Raw genomic sequence first — 15299 nt, 5'->3', positions numbered from 1 at the left:
TGGTGCTCGGTCCTTGCTGTGCCATGGGATTCTGTCCACAAGCACGGTGAGTGGGGTCATAGGTGTGCTGCCATCCATAGGATGGGATACCACTGTATGAGTACTAGTCAGCATGCCTTTACAGCAGAAGGAAGCCCCCGGGAGGCTTATTGCTGAACCAGACCCTTGATTCTTGAATCCATGCATCTCCTTGAAGGCCAGGGGATAGCAGAGGCCATCATCTGACCGTTTATGCTGGGCCCCCTTCATTGATTACTATAGTGGCCTTCCCCATCTGAGGGTGGCTGCCAGTGGCAGATTGGTCACCTCTGAACATCAGTGATTGTGTCTCAGCTCTCAACTGGAGAGTTGACATGTTTTTCAGGATCGGAATGGCCCAATTCCCGTTGCTTTCTTGTCTCTTCAGGAAGGGGGGATTCGACTGGGTTCCAGGGCAACTCTTATGGGTTCCCCTCTGGATGCCTGGTTGTATAGACCTGCAAGGGGGTGTCTCTCGTTATCTGTTTTCCAGAGAAGGCATGTCACGGCTTCTGACTGGCGGTTGGTTTTGGTTCTTCATGGGATCCGAGAGCCAGTCGAGCATTAAGTCGTCCTAAGGCACAGCAGGTTTGTTTTGCAAGGGAGCCTTTCCAGAGTAGCTCCCTGGTGAAGATTAGGGGTTTCCCCTATTCAGGAATCACCTTTGATACCTGCTGAGCTCACTGAGCGCTTTTGATAAGGACCACTATTGACAGTCATTTTTGCCTGCAGTACCTTGTCTCAGTGAGGAGGGTTCTAATCCCTTAAGTGGCGCATATGCCTTTCAACCTATCGTCATATGCATGGCTGAGGGAGTTTGGGGACAAGGGACCCTGCAACAGAAGTTTTACTTTTTGGTTACATTTTAGGGATAAACCTGTCTGCGGACAGGAGAGTCCTGATTCATGTAACAATTGTTCCATTTACTGGACTGTGTGCTTCCTTGGGGGTAGTATAGCTATCATGGCTGGGGTATTAATACCTAAGCCAGGTTCGGGGCAGTCTGTTCCGAGATTGCCCTTGCCCTACCCTGGTACCTTTTATAGGTAGATTTTAAAAGAGCTGCACGCAAAGATATGCGCTATTTTATAAAGTATATGCATAGGTTTTAAAATACTCTTCACGTGCATATGTCTGCAGCTTTTACACATGTATCTTATGTGCGCTCGGGGGTGAGAGAGAGAGAGACTGTGTTTATAAGACTCTGCCTGAAACAATATATGCACCATTGTAAGGTTTCACTTTGATTTAGGGTGAGTTTACGTGAGGTGGGTTGAGGTAGTGTTACAGAAACATTCAGGGGTGCTCATTGTAAAATTGACATCACTAAAGAATTTTAGTCTTTATAAGCGATGAAAAGGAGTTGATTTGTACCTCTTGTTAGAATTTTCATCGCTTATAAGGCCTAAAATTCTTTAGTGATGTCAGTTTTACAATGAATATCTGACTTTCTGTAAACCCTCCCCCCTCTCCAACTCCCAAACCACCTCCCAAAAACTCACCCCGAATCAGTGAACCCTTACAATGGTGCACATATTGTTTCAGGCTGAGCCTTATGAAGAGGCTCTCTCTCTCTTCCCCCCCAATTTTCACAGGACCGCCTACTGAGGAGCTGTAGCAAAGCACTGGCTGAGGAAAATTGGGGGTTACATGAGTCAGTGCTGCCCCCCCCCCCCCCCGGAATGCCCATTCCCTGCCCCTTTCCCGCCTACTTTTCTGGATGCTCATACATTCATGTACGCGTATCCTGAGCAACTATTTCAAATTCGCGTAGCTCCCATGCAGCCTGCTTACGCGCTTATGTGGCTGTTTTTGCGCGTGCAAGGCTTTTAAAATCTACCTCTTAGGGTTTCCAGGCTGATGAAGAAATCCTGTTCGATTAGGGGTTTGCACTTGTGGCACCCCAGCTTTCCTGTCTCTGTGAAGTGTTTCTGGATTTTTTTTCCTTGTGGAATTCGCTCTCAGCCTCAGCCGTTCCAAGCAGGCTGGGGGGCTCTATCTCGGTGGGTAACTCCCTTCTGGAATTGGCAGTGAGTTTTTCGCTTGGAGTTGAGCTATACAGCCCTAGTGACTTGTGCTTACCCTGACAGTCCAGTGTCCTTGTGTTCTTTGCTCCTTCCGACTTCCAGTTGGATTGTTGGGGGGAGGGGAGAAAAAGCTAAGGTGTTTGTGGTACATCTTAGTGTATACCTGCAGGGAAAGATACACCATTTTTTCCCTATATTTTCACCAAGCACTGACCAATACTGCCTTTAGCTTTTCTCAATTCACTAGGTTGCCCAAAGGGTCTTCCTGCTCACCTGAACTATCCTGTAAATAGGATGGATAGCCCTGCCCTGACAGGGTGCAGTGTGAGTGAGCTTCAGGCCTAACATATCTCCCTGCTCAGGGGTTTGGGCTAGTGATACCATTCAAGAATTTTCTTTCATCCCCTGAAACTCTTGATGCTGTTCTGCTGGTTAACTATGTCTAGTGCCTTGGCTCATAGGATCTGTCACAGACCCTGCCATTGTTGCTGATTATTCTTCAAGTGTTGCTTGGGTTTTCTGTCCATTATGCCTATTAGCCAAACAAGGGCACATCTCTGCAGAGAGATTCTGTCTTTTGGATGGCAGTGGACCGCAGTTTCTTCCTGGGGAGTTCTCTGGCCCCAGTTCGTTTTCTAGTTGTCTTGTAACACGAAAGAAAACTGTGTGGTTTGCTCAAGAATCCTCTTGTTTACATCTTTAGACTTTTTCCTGAATGCAGGAGGTTCTAGAATTGCTGTCATTGTCAGGGTTTACTGATTCAAAACCCTGCTTGTAATGTTTTCCATGATGCAGAGTATGTTTCTTGCTGGCACTTGAATCACTCCCCTGCCTTAAGTGCCTCTGCTATGCATTGGGGTTTTGTGTTCTCCAAGGAAAGTAGGATGCTAATCTTCAACAAATCCACCCGCCAACCCTGGGAGTTGGTTTCTCCCTGTATTAGCTATATTATGGACAGAGGGACTGTGCCGAGGGGGCAGGGGGGTAGTTACAGCTGCACATGCTTAGTAGGGCATGTGAAAGTTCTAGATTCTTTGACATCAAAGTTCCATGCTTTGCTCCATCTGATGATGTCACCCATGTGTGAGGACTATTATTCTGCTGTCCTTAGAGAACACCTGTTAGAGGCAAGCAACTCTGCTTTTTTTTTTTTTTTCACTTTCAACCTCATGGTCACCAACAACATAGAGAGCAGGTTTCTGATATGCTAGCTTGGAAAACGTGTAAGGCCACACATGCCCAAGATTAGCTGAAGCTGTGGTGCTGACGAGTAGTAACTTTCTCCAAAGTTGGAGAGTAAGGTGAAAGCTATCCCTTGGTGACCATGATCTGTCCTTTGTCGTTTACAATCACATTCCTCTTCTGGGCCCAGCTGTGCAGAATGACATGTGGAAAGGGGAATCCTGAGGGAATTGCTTGAAGAAGAACTCTCCTCCTGCTTTACCTCTTAACCATGAAAGGAAAGTGCAAACTGCCATCATGGCTGCTCCATAAAGCCGTAGAAGTCAATAATCAAAGCTGTTTAGAGGGATAACTCACAAGTTAGCCATGTATTTCCAAGTTATCCATTGAATTGTTTACTTTTGATTATTGACCTCATGGAAACTGTCAGCACACAGGTGAACTCTGACAAAATTTTTCAAATGTTGAATTAAAAAAAATGTTTACATTTTGAAATATTTTTTTTTTTAGAAAACTACAAATTTTTAAAATTAAAAAGGGACAGGGAGGGGCAAACTAGGGGGCAAATAAGTAACCAAATAAAAAAAAAAATCCATGGAATTAGGGACAGCTGCAAAATCAGATTTAGGAGTTTGATCAGGATGGCTGTTGCCTCATGGGAAGAATTTGCATAGCCCCGGCCAGGGGCTGCCTGGCCTGACTGAGGGAGCACACAAACTGAGCAGCCTACCAAGAGATGCCTGCCTCCTCCTCTCATCCTCTGCCAGCACTTGCACCTCAGCTTCACATTGGTGCCTAGAAAGAAGTTCCTTAATGGGAGCAGGTGTTTCCATCGAAAAGTCTCTTTCTGGACACTGGTGCGGATGATGACAGAGGAAGCAGATGGGGTGTAGATCTCCCTCGGCCACTAATGTTTGTCTAGTGTGAGTAATTGCATCTCTTCCCTGGGCAAACCAGGGAGGAGGCTCTACAAGGATGGGGAGAGGTTCTGGGGGCTGTTAAGGCCCGGGTGGTGCCTGCTGGGGGCGGAGGCGTGAGACTACCACTGCTGATTCCTTTGGTGATTGGGGTGGGGGAGGAGCATCCTGCTTCTCCCCAGTTATGGCTGCTGCTGCTTCCGTGGGGGCTGGGGCCTGGCTGCTGCCGTCTGCTCCATCTTCTTCCTTCTCGTCTAAGGAGGAGGACGACGATAAGGAGCTATTATCTCTGATGGAAAAAAAAGCAAGTGTGTGTTATTTTGTGTGCTCACATGATGCGCAGGAAGACAGAGGCACTTAGAGAAACTGCCTTTTGAGGGAGAGGTGAAGGCAAAGGGAAGCATCGTTAGGTATGGGACAACCGGGTCATTAAGGTGCTGGCTTCTACATTGATAGGTGAATGGAAATCCTGATTATTGATATGAGCAGGTTGTAAACTGATGCAAGCTACTATGTGCCGGGGGCAGTGACAGCTTTAGGGTTTTGGCATCCCTAGGCACTGTTGGTGCTGTTGCCTTTTATCAACCCCCTCCCGAGGTTAGACCACAGGGAGAGGAGAAGGTCTAAGGCTCGGTCCCCTAGTTTGCTGGTGGCAGCTCAGGGGTATATTCTGTTGAGACAAAAACCATGCAGGTTGTCTCTCCCACTTCCCCCGTTGCACTTCTCTCTCCTCTCTCTCTCCTGCCAGCAGGAGGAGGAAAGGTGCTGAATGAAGATCATGCGCTCAGAAGTGTGTGAGAGTGAAAACTCTGGGGGTTCTAGGGCCAGCGGCCTCTTGCTGACAAAGGACTCTTGCTACAATTGTTAAGCTGCAGAGGGATGAAGGTGTACAAATACAGGGGGAAAATCTGGACCAAAAAATACCTTAAAAACTTACGAAACAAAGAACGACAAATGTATATTTACATAGCAACGCCTCATCCTCTGCTCTGTACGCTGCCTGTTGATAGTCCGCATGCGTCTTCCTTTCTTTTATTGTGGTGATGCAGGTGGTAGGGAGAGATGGGATTCTAAATTTGAGGTTAGGAGTGGAAAATGTTCTTTTTCTCCCTTCCATCCTCACCAGAACCTTTCAACATATGCCTGTTTGCCGTTCTATGTGTATTAGAGATCGTGCTTATTACATGTTTTACTAGTTTACTATATCTTTTATTTCTTCTGCCTTTTCTATGTACATTCGAAGTATATAGAACATACATACTTGCCTCGAGCCTCTGGGAAAGTGGTTTAAATTGAAGAGGTTTTTTTTTTTTTTGAGTGGATTTCTAACTTGCCGTGCTCTTCCTCTTCCAGTTACCACACCCTTGCATTTGTTTTCACTTCTGGTCAGCTTGTTTCTGTTGGCCGCGGACGTCTCGACTGTATTACTACCTGCGACCAAGCTCAGCCTTTACCAGAGGGTCCAGCATGGAGCTTTGATATCAGCAGTCTCATATCTGCTAAAGGTAGGAAAGTTAATTAATGGTAATGAGGTTTTTAAATCACATTGGCAAGTTTCTTCAACTTAGCACAGTACTCAGTTCATTATGATCAGCGTCTTGTTTGTGGAGTCCTTGCTTTGTTCGTTTCAGGCATCATTAAGTATACCTGCTGAGTAATATTTAAATAAGGTACTGTACTTTCCAAACTTTCTAAGTAAAAACAGGTGTATTTCTTGCCTGTTTAACTAGGCTTTAAAAGCATGAACCTCTGGAGTTAGTTTTCTTTTATTTTAAAGAGATAATAGGGTTAATAAACTGAGAGTAGCTGACATTTGCATATCTTTGTTGTTGCATTGCAGTTGTAAACAATGGTGATGCAACAAAGGCTCAGCTGGGACCAGTCATGTTATCTCAAATTTGCATATCTCTGGTGCTGCCCCACATAAAATGAAATGGATACATGGAGATTCAGGCAGACTACCCTCCCTTTCTTCAGAACTCCTACGGAAATTTAATTAACATTTGAACTTGTAATGCAGAGCAACTCTGCTTTCTGTTTCTTCTCTCTTCACCTGTCTTCTTCCCTTCCTCCTTCAAATACACATTCAGGCTCTCATTCTGACATGCTGTCTCTCTCTCTCACACACACTCTCAGGCTCTTATTCTCACACATTGTCTCTCACACATATACACACACAGGCTGTCACTCTCACATGCTGTCTCTCTGAACATACAGGATCTCACTTCCACACAGTCTCTCAGCTCACTCTCAAACACACACACACAATCTCTCAACTCACTCTCATACACACACACGCTACAGGGCCTTGGCCTCCTCTTCATGAGTCACAGTGGGATGGGCTCCGCAACGACGCTGATCATCTCGGGCCGCTGCAAGGTAGGATCCGCAGCGACCCTGCTACTGTGCCTTCTCTTTTCAGGCCGCTTTGAGGTAGCATCTTCAGCGGCCCTGCCACAGATACTGCTCCTCTTCTACACACAAGTCGATGCTACTCTTTCCTGCTCACATGGCTCTGGCAACGTTTTTCTTCCAGGGCTGCACAGGCAGGAAGGAGAAGGAGCACCTGGAGGTTTGGAGCTGACTTATCTTCTTTGGGCTGTGGTGGGATGAGCTCCATCCTGCCCTACTGATCTTCCTGCTGTGTGCGGCTGTGCAAAAAGTTGTGTTCAGTCACGCATGCGCGCAGCTTAGAGGTAACAGTGGCCGTCACACACAGGAAAGGAACAGCACGCTTCCCTGCTCAGCCGCCAGTGGGATAGCATCCATCGGTGGCCACACGGGCCTCCCTATGTCAGCCATCAGCGCGCCCCCTATGGCCCTGCTCTCAGGGGCATGGGCCACCCTGCGCGCCCCCCCCCCCCTCGGTATGCCACTGGAGATAAATAATTGAGATGATCTTCTGTAAAGCTTTGTTCTCTCCAAATACAACAATAAAGCCCTTCTGCATTTCAAGGTGTGATGAACTTCTTTGCCTTTATTGGTTGGTGGCTTCCACAGCTGGGCTCGCCGATGTGCGGATGCCCTCAAGAGGGGGAAGCAGGAGTCTGGAGCAGGCAGGATCAGTGTAGATTTTTCTGCCTGACCAGCCACCTTCCCTTCGGGTTGATCCCTCCGGTGCTGGTGGCTGGGCAGGTCTTCTGGAGGGTGGTGCACTAGATCAGGAACAGGGTACTCCTAGGAAGGAGTGCACCGGCAAGCCAAAGAGGACAAGTAAAAGAACAAAGACAAAGCAAAATTACAGCAGGGAGCAGGGCAAGAGATACACAAGTGGGCTAGGACACAGGATGACCTCGGGGAAACCCACAGGGAGCAGAAGGGCCACTGAGAGGCCCACAGACAAGGGTGGGGGGTCACTGGAGGGCCTAGACAACACAGGACAGGACACATAATACAGGGGTCCAGATAGGACCAAAAAAAAACAAGGAGCACAGGCAAGAAACAAAACAAGGAAGGGCAGACAGGCCAGAAGGCCTAAACAGGGCAGTATACAAAGAACAAGACCATGGTTAAACAGGCAAAGGTCCAAGAACAAAGAATAAGGGCAAGGTTAAACAGGCAAGAGCCAAGAACAAGCGACCAAAGGCAGAAAGGAGACTCTACGCTGAGACAAGGAGTGAAGTGTGATGGAGGACCTTATATGGCTAGCTTTGCTGCATCATGCAGCCTTCAAGGTAGTGGCTTGAGTGTGGCCCAGTGAGGGCCTCTGCTGGTGGGAGGGCTGTCTAATTCATTACAGTGGCCTGGGAAAAAAAATTAACACAGGGGACTGATTAAAAAGAAATTGAGAAACTACTTTAGGCAGAAATTTTGATTGAATTCTAATTTCTTTTTGTATATTAGTGTATATGAAGTGTTCAAAATAAGGGCTTGCAATTCACTAACTGTGTGTAGAGATTACATCTATCAAGAATAAAACTTTTCAAGAAAGAAATTTTGGCGGCTGATGCTAGAGGCTCAAAAGGTTGTTTTTATGAGCTAAGTAAGGACTATATTCAGATCCCATGGAATAGGAGGATCCTTAATTGGTGGATGTTGATGAATTAGGCCTTTCATAAATGTGGCAACTGTAGATTGTTGAGCAATAGGACCTTGAATGAATTTGTTTGTTAATCCCAATTTAGAAAGATTTAAGAGGTTTTTTTGAGGCAGAAACTGGCAGAACACTTAAAAGGGGTCCAGATTTAGGCTTTTACACCAGGTCGAAATCTCTTTCATTTAAAATTGTAAGATTTTCTAGTGGAAGGTTTACTTCAACAGGCAATTTTTCATTGAAGCCACAAGTTGACTTTCAGCGTCCAAGCAGGTAGAGCTAAAAATTTAAGGTTTGGATGTATTACATGATCAGAGTTGGGTCTATCTCTAATTTTAATGACCTCTATACAGCTAGGCATTGAAGCCTTGGAAACCAGATTTGATGCAGCCAGAAAAAGGGATATCAAGATCACAGAGCCTTTTTCGTTTCTTAATTTTTGAATCTTTCTGACTAGGAATTGGAGGAAATGTATAAAGAAGCCCTTGATTTCATGGAATTGAAAATGTGTTCATGTCTTTTGGAACAGTAGGCAGGAACTTTGTTTTTGAATGAGGCCTTGGAGAAGTCTATCTGCAGAGTTCCCCAAAGTTGAAAACATTATTGAGCTGTTTTCTGGTCTAGTGACTAATCATGTTGACAACTTAATGTATCTGCTGCCTGGTTTTGTATTCTAGAAAAATGAACAACTATGAGGAATATCATTTAAGAAATTGCCCATTTCTAAATTCTGCAGATTTCTTGACAAAGCTTAAAAGAACTTGTTTCACCTTGCTTGTTGATGTAGTACATAGCTAGCTACCTGGCTGTCTGTTTGCACTAGCACTACCTTTTCTTAAACTCGGGGCTGAAAACCTTTAAAGCATTGAAGATTGTTCTGAGCTTCAGGGGTTTTATGTGTAGCCACTTCTCTTGTAGATTCCATGTTCCTCGAGAACAAGGGTTGTTGAGATGGTTCCCCAACCTTGATTGGAGACATCTGTGGTTACTTCCATTTGAAATTGTGGGTATTGAAAAAGTTGACTTCTGAGTAGGTTTGATAGTTTGGTCCACCACATTAGAGCATGAATAAGGGATTTTGAGATGTGGATCTTATGCAATAGCAGCTGCAAGTGTTGTTTCCACTGGAATTTTAAATGCCATTGAGCCTATCTAATGTGGAGTCAGACAAATGGTGTAACATTAACTGTTACTGCCATATGGCCTACCATCTTAATGAAGAGAAGGACTGAGCCACTGCTTTGACTGAACGGATGCAGAATTGTTGATTAAATCATGCATTCTCTTTCAAGGAAGAAAGGCTTTGCCTTGTATGGTGTTCAGGCAAACTCCTATGTAATCCAATACATGTGTTAGATTGGATTTAGAGAAATTAATGATGAATCCCATGGACTGAAGAATCTTCGTTGTATAGAGAATGGATACATGCACTCCCTGAAGGGTACTGTTGGATATGAGCAAGTCATATAAGTAAGGAAAAATGCAGGTATTGTGGGTCTGATATTCAGCATCACTTAGGGGGGATACGTTCCAACTTATCTGGCTAAGTGATGGGTGGGATGGGAGCATAATGGTGAGGATCTTTCTATCCATCTAACTTAGCCAATTAAATAGCGATATTTACACTTATCCACTACGTCAGCCAGATAAGTTAGACCTGCTATTAAGCAAGTCTAAAGTTAAATTTATCCAGTTATCTGGCAAACTATAGGTTATCTGGATATACTCTTATTCAATGCTGCTGAATATCCTAGCTAAGTTAGCCAGAAATGTTTCTGTCTAATTTCCCATGCAGTTATTTTATGAATATGGATCTCTGTTTTTCCTTAAATGGACTGCAACTACTACAACGCACTTTGTGAATACCCTGGGTAGAGGCCAGAGTCCAAAGGGGAAGATAGGATACTAGTAATACTCTGTTTCAATAGCAAATCATAGGAATTATCTGTGATTCTTGTGACTTGAAATGTGAATGTAAGCATCCTTGAGGTCCAGTGTGATTAGCAAGTCATTGATTTTTTTTTTTTTTTTTTATTATTTAGATTTTATTAAACTTCTTGGCATAAACACAAAACACAATGACAAACGTGATAATGATTCACAATACTAGAAGTCCAGAAAGGTTTGTTTTTTGTCCTCACCACCCATTACCCCTAATCAGACCTCCATTCCCAGCTCAAATTCTTTATACAGTTGGAAATAGTTACGAATTAGATCAAATTCCCACCAATAAAGCTGTGATGAGGCACTACACCAATCCTCAAGAGATTTCCATATTGAGTGAAATAGTTGGATTTTACCCTACATACTGTTGTCACCTTTTCCATCAAATAGACATTCCAAATGCAAAGAACCAGTGATTCAATGAGTTTGATGCATCTTTTTTTCAGGCTGCTGTCATTTCACAGTAAGCCATTACCAGACAATGCATAATTCATTTTACAAATTTAGGTTCAGCATTAGGTATGGAAAGGCTCAGCAGAAGCGATTTAGGATTACTAATTAGTTTAAATTTTTTTTTTATTTTATAAATTAAATGAATTACTTTTGCCCAGTAACATTTCACATCAGGTTATTTCCGTTAAATATGGAAAACATACCTACTGAGCTAAACAGTTGCCAATATTCTCCCTCATATTATGATAAATCAGGTGAAGATTCCATCAGAAAAATATCTTAAAACCATTTTCTACAATGCTGGTGACAATTGAGGTTTTACACAGTCGTTTAAAACATTCATTCAATCCTCATCTACCTCACTCACTAAATCCCTCTCCCATGCCACCTGGCATTTAGGTTTGCCTAGTAAGGATGGATTTAAAAGCCTGAAGATTTTAGAGATATAAGGCCTTTAGTCAGTCATTGGTTTCTAAGAGGGTCCCCGCAGCTTAGTATTTCCCCAGTGGTAAAATACCATGAGGGGAAAAGACCCCAAAAGCCACATGCTGGCACCCCTTTCATCTGCCATCTTGTTAAAAGGCCACAGAAACATGATGGCAGAAAAAGACTGCCTAGTCTGCCTAGTTGACCCATCCACCCAGCTATATCAGCCTAATGGCCTCTCCTAGTCTTTTGAGACACCCCCCTCCCCACCCCAAGCTCTGTATTTGTCATAAGGCACCCATTATGCCTGTGTCTAGGGCAGCAAACATTTAGGGGCTAAGATTTTCTGACTTCCAGCTCAGCAGAGAACAGTCCTCTCTTAATCTGTAACAGAGCCTTATAGGAGGTGGGGGGAGGGGAGTTGAAAGCATCAAAGGTGCCTAGAGGTGGCAAAATCGTAATTTTGTCCCTACACCCACCCACCTGTCTGCCATCTCAACAACAAAAAGAAAATCTTTGTGCAGCAAACACCCCTCCCCCACCCCACCCCTTTTCAAGGAAATACCCTCCCTGGCTCCAAACCACCCTCTCCGGCCATCTTTAAGTTTGCCCCATCCCCCTGACCCACCCTAGCCTACCTCCACAGACATAACTTTTAAACCTGGAATTGGTGTTCTCTCAATTCAAAATGGTGCTGGATGGCCACAGTACAAGTTATCCCCAAAACTACACATCCAGTAGGGTATATTGCATCATCTCCCACAGCAAACCCCATGTATTGCATTCATGGGTCTTCTAGAAATAGAAGGTTAGATCTTTCCTCATTAGTTTGGATGCAGCTACAGCATTCACAACCCTTGGGGGAGACTGCCTCTGCCATCAAACAGTGCTGACCCCTAGTGGCTGGACTTGGAGCCCAAGTTTGTAGGGTCATGAAATGAATCCTGGTGCATGGCCCCTGGCTGAGGATTGTTGGAATCTGTGAGAAGCTTACTAGTAGAAGAGATGTCTTTCTGAAAGAATGGAATTCAAGTGAGCTGTGGAAAATCAGTATGAATTTTGAGTCAATTCTCTATGGGTTTTAAAATATGACTAGGTAATTTCCAGCAGCCTGCATCTTGGGTGTAAAGCACTGTTTAAAGAGACCTCTAAAGAAACTGACACAATCTTCATTCTTGCAGATCTAGAAGGAATTCATGTGAAAAGGATTTTTGCCGGGAGCTGTATCAACTTTATCAGTACTTTTCCCGAGTCTCAGGTAAGAAAGCTGGAGCACATTAACCAAGGGTTGATATTACCCCCAATATCCTCTGAAGGGTGAATATCAAAAAATAAATCAAAGATTCATGAAATGTTAAGTGAAAAAATGACTTAGGAAAATGTATTCAGGACATACACCAGGCAATGTGGCACCTATCGCCCAGTGAAAAACTGTGCCTCACCCATTACACAACACATGATGACACGAGTTGGGAGACTCTGTTAGATGTTTGTACGGAATGCCCACTGCTGGTGCAAGAGTATTGAGTGCCCTAGGAAAAACATAAAGCCTTGCACCCCCACTGCATCACAGCCTTCTCACACACAATTAAAAATGATATATTTATAATTGGTTTTACACGAAAAAGGACATTCAAAGCACAGTCTTCTGAGATAAAAATATCACTTACAATATGTATATTAAATTTACCTTCACTATTGTGGTGCCAATCAGAAAACCCTGCCAAAAAACAAGAGACAGTTGGAACCTATATGGTATTAGGCCTACTGTAATGCATCTTGGGCATGAGCATGACCCTCAGTGAGCCACTAGAAAATAGACTTATAATGCAACAAACTTTCTATATCAAAACAACGCTAACTGCCAGCATTCAAACAGCAACAACCCTACCTATGCAAGATTAACACTATTAGGAAAACAGAACAAGCCAAGCTGCCATAAATCCCTACATAGACACTATACACTATTGGAATACTGCACTTCAGGCACACATGCAAAACATAGATAGACCTTCAAATACAGAATAAAGAGACCATAAAGTATAAATAGAAATATACAGACAAAAACTGAACAGGAAATCACAATAAGCCAAATTCTGTATGCACTGCAACAATGAAAAAAGAAAACAATTACCATTTCTCATAAAACAAAATTAATAAAACTATATCAATAAAAAGAATAATTCAAAACTAATGAATAGAATTAGACAATTTTTATATGAGTTTTTAAACACCAATAAAATATTTCAAAACACACATCTGAAGGGAAATGATGTCATCTGCTGGGATGGCAGCTTGATTCTGAGCTGCTGTCTCTACTGTTTATCTCTAGCATCGGCTGTCTAATTAACCCCTAACATAAAAATCTTGCTGCATACTAGCTTTGTGATGGAATCAAAGAAAACAAATCTATGGATTTTAAGCACTCCTCCTATATAAAATCCCATCCTGACCTGGGAGAAGTGGCTGCTGAGGAGGAGGTCAAAAGCCTAAGTAGGCCGGAGTCAGAGAATGAACAGGAAGGAAGAGGTTTGCAAGCACCGGATAATGAGATACCATCTTGCTTTGAATTCTGGGAGTGGGTTTGCAACTCGAGGAGAGATATGAAGAATAATTAAAAAAAAATAAAAAAAAATTTGGTTATGTCTGATTTGCATAAGGAGATGTCTGAAATAGGCTGGCACGTGGATGAGTGCGACACCCGGCTGGAGGGGCAAGCTGACCTCGTCAGAAAGTTGCAGGATCATTATAAAACTTTGTCAAATGATACTGCTGAACGCTAAAATAAACTGGAAGATTTAGAAAATAGATCTAGGTGGTCCAATTTACGATTTTGGGGAATACTGGGGTTGCTAGAGTACAGGGACAGTGTAAAAAAAAAAAAAGTACAGAGCATATGTGTGATCTTGAAAGAAAGCTCAGCTGAGGGAGAACAACCAGATCACGCTGTGATCATGATTGAACGCACTCATCTTGCGCTTGGACAAAAACAACCTAATAGACCCAGGGGCATTATAATGTCTTCACAACTATGCTATCAAAAACATTTTTTTTTCTGGCAGCGAGAAAAAAAGGTGTCATGGCCTTGAGAGGGCCACTAAAATTTCCTTTTCATGCTAGTGGTTCCTAGTTTTCGAACATGGGCTGTTTGGTTGTCTTTCAGTGAGTTTCTCTGGGGATTGGCCGACTGGGTTAATTAGCATGTTTCCTGATAGTTTACATAATGGAAACATGCAGAATGCTATAAGTTTGGTTTATCAATGGGAATGAAAGTTGGTTTTTTTTTTGTTTGTTTTTTATTTGTTTAAACTCTTTGGGGGGCAGGGTTTATCTCGGGGGGAGATAAGGAACATCCTGGCTGAGGTTTTTCCCCTCTTCTCTAGAAGGAGATCTGCCAAGGTTGAGTGGCAGAGGGATTTGGAGGTGGGGGGCAGAGTACTGATGACCAGCTTTATTACTATTGGTATGGAAGTGGCTTATGAACTTTACCCTATATCTCAAGGGAGCTCTGCCAAGGTTTGGGGTTTGGTGGGGATTTTTAAAAAGAAAATGGTGAGGTTTATGTAAATGCATATGTATGTTTATCATTTTCTGTGACCAAAAAATGCTAAAACACATATCTTATGTTTGATTGTCAAGGGGTTGAATTCTTTTCATAAATGCCATTTATTGGAGATGGAATTAACTTCACTTAAAGCCTTTATAGTTTTTGTACAGGAGATACATCTGAAAAAAAGGTATAAAGGATTAATGAGGCTGTTTAACTATCCACATAAGAGTTTTTCAGCAGCCACCAAGCATGAGAAATATACAGGAGTTGGGATTTTCTTCTCAAAAGATTTTATATTTCATCTGAAGAGATATTCTGATGATGCAGGCAAATATATTATCATTCAAATTAAGGTAAAGAGAGGGAAATATACTTTGGTAAATATTTATACTCACTTTCTATAAGATTTTATTCACCTTGTTTTGACCTCTTTTGCTGGATTTTATGAAGGAGTTGGGTAGATGTGGGTTAGTTTTCTTGTAGTCCATAACATAAGTAGAAGTCATTTTATAAGCTGTCTTGTGTTGTATTGGGGTGTGTGGAGGGGAGAGGATGGATCACGGGTTGATATCATTTTGTAAAAAGACTTGTTCATTTGCACAGTTGTAATGGTCATTAATTGTAGAGGTAGTGTTGATGTAAAACTATGGTTGAAGCAATAAAAAAATAATTTGCAAAACAGACACATCAAATAATACCCAACATTTAAAATTAATAAGGATTTTAAAAAATCCCCTGTTATTCATACC

At 43.0% G+C, this 15299-nt stretch overlaps 1 protein-coding gene across 1 annotated transcript in view; it reads left to right on the top strand.

Annotated features, from left to right (window-relative positions):
• Positions 1-15299, top strand: part of LOC115089699 (probable E3 ubiquitin-protein ligase HERC6) — a 192808-nt gene that overhangs the window by 64388 nt on the left and 113121 nt on the right. The window contains exons 7-8 of the mRNA XM_029597905.1: positions 5498-5649; positions 12182-12258. Coding sequence (XP_029453765.1) covers positions 5498-5649; positions 12182-12258 — 229 coding nt within the window. The remainder of the gene's footprint in view (positions 1-5497; positions 5650-12181; positions 12259-15299) is intronic.

The sequence above is a fragment of the Rhinatrema bivittatum genome, chromosome 1 (genome assembly GCF_901001135.1).
Source record: "Rhinatrema bivittatum chromosome 1, aRhiBiv1.1, whole genome shotgun sequence".
Lineage (NCBI taxonomy): Eukaryota > Metazoa > Chordata > Amphibia > Gymnophiona > Rhinatrematidae > Rhinatrema > Rhinatrema bivittatum.
Note: the sequence above shows the minus strand (reverse complement) of the source record. Positions and strands in the feature narration are given on the sequence as shown.